General features: G+C 40.6%; 1 protein-coding gene across 1 annotated transcript; it reads right to left on the reverse strand.

The window, feature by feature from the left end:
• Positions 1 to 1465: 1465 nt before the first annotated feature.
• LOC310641603 (olfactory receptor-like protein OLF1) lies at positions 1466 to 2404 on the reverse strand (the record flags this gene model as incomplete). The annotated part of the gene is made up of 1 exon (XM_083364838.1): positions 1466 to 2404. The coding sequence occupies one exon, from the start codon at positions 2402 to 2404 to the stop codon at positions 1466 to 1468; it is 939 nt and encodes a 312-aa protein (XP_083220964.1).
• Between the last annotated feature and the right edge of the window lie 256 nt (positions 2405 to 2660).

Raw genomic sequence — 2660 nt, forward strand, 5'->3', positions numbered from 1 at the left:
AGACATAGGGAAAGTAAAACCCTGTTTATACACTTACATCTTTCAGTAAATTTTTACATCACTAATCATGGAGCATTGGAATTAGGGAGGAAGGAAGCTCTGGTGTCAACCTTTTACAATATTACTGTCAGAATTGCCTTACTTGGCTAATTTTGTCAAATTAACATAGAATTAGTTTTTTATCATGCTTTTGCTTTCCTGCATTATGAAAATTGCCTTCCTCTAAATTATAAAGAATTGAACGTGGGAGAATCAGATTAATTCAGACAACACAAGGTTATTATTGATTCTAGGGCTGGATGACAAATTTGGGAAATATTCTTGCTCTTGATCACACATTTTCTTAACAAACAAGTTCCATCTTATCCCTTCTGGACAACCTGTAACATCTTTGTTAGGGGGATATATGATCATCTTCAATTGACTCGTCAGTTCATTCCTATCTAGAATATAACAAATTGTATTTGATGACTCATCTATTGCTAATTTCTAGGTTGGGCTTCTAGGCTGGGAAGGCAGTTCTTCCATAAGTTACACATGGACTATATTTCAACAGCAGAGGTGGGAAGATGCTTCATATGATCCAGCTCAATCAACAAAAATGGGCTGAACTACTGCACACAAAATGTATTATCAGTCTGCAGTTTTTCTGTAGGTACAGTATTGTAGGACTTTTTTATATAAAGCTGTAATAGTTCTAATTCTTTGGTGAACTGAGATTTTTCTGGAAACAAGGCAAAAAATAAAAGCTTCTTCCTTCTATTATTTTCTCTTAGTATGTGTTTTATTCTTTTTGATACAATACAAACTGAAAGAGAAATTTGCACATTTACACAAAATAAATAGTGATGTTCTTATAGCCTTCCTTCAGCTTCTGGATCAACACCTGCATTTATGTAAAAGTATTTTATTGATAGGGACACGGTGGCTCAGTGGGTTAGGATGCTGAACTTGTCGATCAGAAGGTTGGCAGTTTGGCGGGTCGAATCCCGAGTGCCGTGTAACAGAGTGAGCACCTGTTACTCGTCCCAGCTTCTGCCAACCTAGCAGTTCAAAAGCATGTAAAAAAATGCAAGTAGAAAAATAGGGACCACTACGGTGGAAAGGTAACAGCATTCCATGCGCCTTTGGCATCTAGTCATGCCGGCCACATGACCATGGATACATCCTCGGACAAGCGCTGGCTCTTCGGCTTTGAAACGGAGATGAGCACCGGCCCCTAGAGTCGGAAACGACTAGCACGCATGTGCAGGGGAACCTTTATCTTTACCTTTACTATTTTATTGATTACAAAACAAAATGAGGTGATCAGTTTCCTGAGTTAGCATTGGGAGATCAAGGTCAAAGCTTACTCGGGATCCTTCTCCTTCAAACCTCCCTCCCAATACCATTGTGAAGATAAAACAGTGCTGGGAGACAACAACCTTGGAAGAAAAATGGAAAATGGCTATCCAAAATAAAACCATCAGTGAGGGTTTATTATCTTCCTTAGCAATCGTTTGAGGGCCTCTTTTACATCGGCATTTCTCAAACTGTAAATTAGAGGGTTCAACATGGGGATGATCAGAGTGTAAAACACTGAGACTTTTTTATCAGTGTGCATGAAGAAGCTGGATTTGGGTCGGAAGTACATAAAGAGGATGGTGCCATGGAACAAAGCAAAGGTTGTCAGGTGGGAAGCACAGGTCGAGAAGGTTTTCAGCCTGCCTCCTGAGGAGTGCATCTTGACAACTGCTATGATGATGAAACCATAGGAGGCAGCAATAGTCACAGTGTTCAAGCCTTCAACCAAGATGCCAAAAGTGAAGAGCAGCAGCTCATTGAGGGAAGTATCTGAACAGGCAAGGGCCATCAGAGCAGCCAGGTCACAAAAGAAATGGTTAATTGAGTTCCTTCCACAATAAGAGAGCCTCAGAGATGCACAGCTATGAATGAGAGAACTCAAGACACCCCCAACATATGCTCCCCAAAGCAGCCAGAGACAGAAGGATCTAGACATGATAACTGTGTAAGACAAGGGTTTGCAAACAGCTACATAGCGGTCAATTGCCATGGCAGCCAGAAGGAAGGCTTCCACGTCTGTAAAAGTGCAAAAAAGGAAAAACTGGACAATGCAGCCACTGTAGGTGATGGTCTTTCTCTTTGCAAGGAGGTTAAGCAGCATCTTAGGAGCAACAGTTGAGGCTATACAGGCATCCATTAATGAAAAATGTTGCAAGAAGAAATACATAGGGGTCTCAAGTTGAGGACTACTTCTGATCAACACAACCATTCCCAGATTCCCTAACAAGATCCAAAGGTAGATTACAAGAAATATCAGGAAGAGACTGTTCTGTAGCTTTGGGTGTTCTGTAAATCCTTGCAGAATGAATTCTGTCACAGCAGTGCTATTTATCTCCATCATTTCTTTAAAAAAAACATTTTTGTGGGGGTTGGGAAGGTACTTATTTGCTTAGCATGTTATCATTTTGTGGCTCCCCTACAATAAAGAACTGGATATGTCTGAGGTCTTCCTGGGGATGATTTTAGTCGTCCCAAGGTGTGAAATCTTGAACTTCCTGGAAGGCACAGGAATTAATGGTTAATTGTTTCTGAAGGTAAAGACAGCTTCCTGGCTATAAGGAATGGGCTCTGTGATTAATTCATAGTGAGAAGAGTTT

This window comes from Vipera ursinii, assembly GCF_947247035.1.
Source record: "Vipera ursinii genome assembly, chromosome: 1".
Classification (NCBI taxonomy): domain Eukaryota; kingdom Metazoa; phylum Chordata; class Lepidosauria; order Squamata; family Viperidae; genus Vipera; species Vipera ursinii.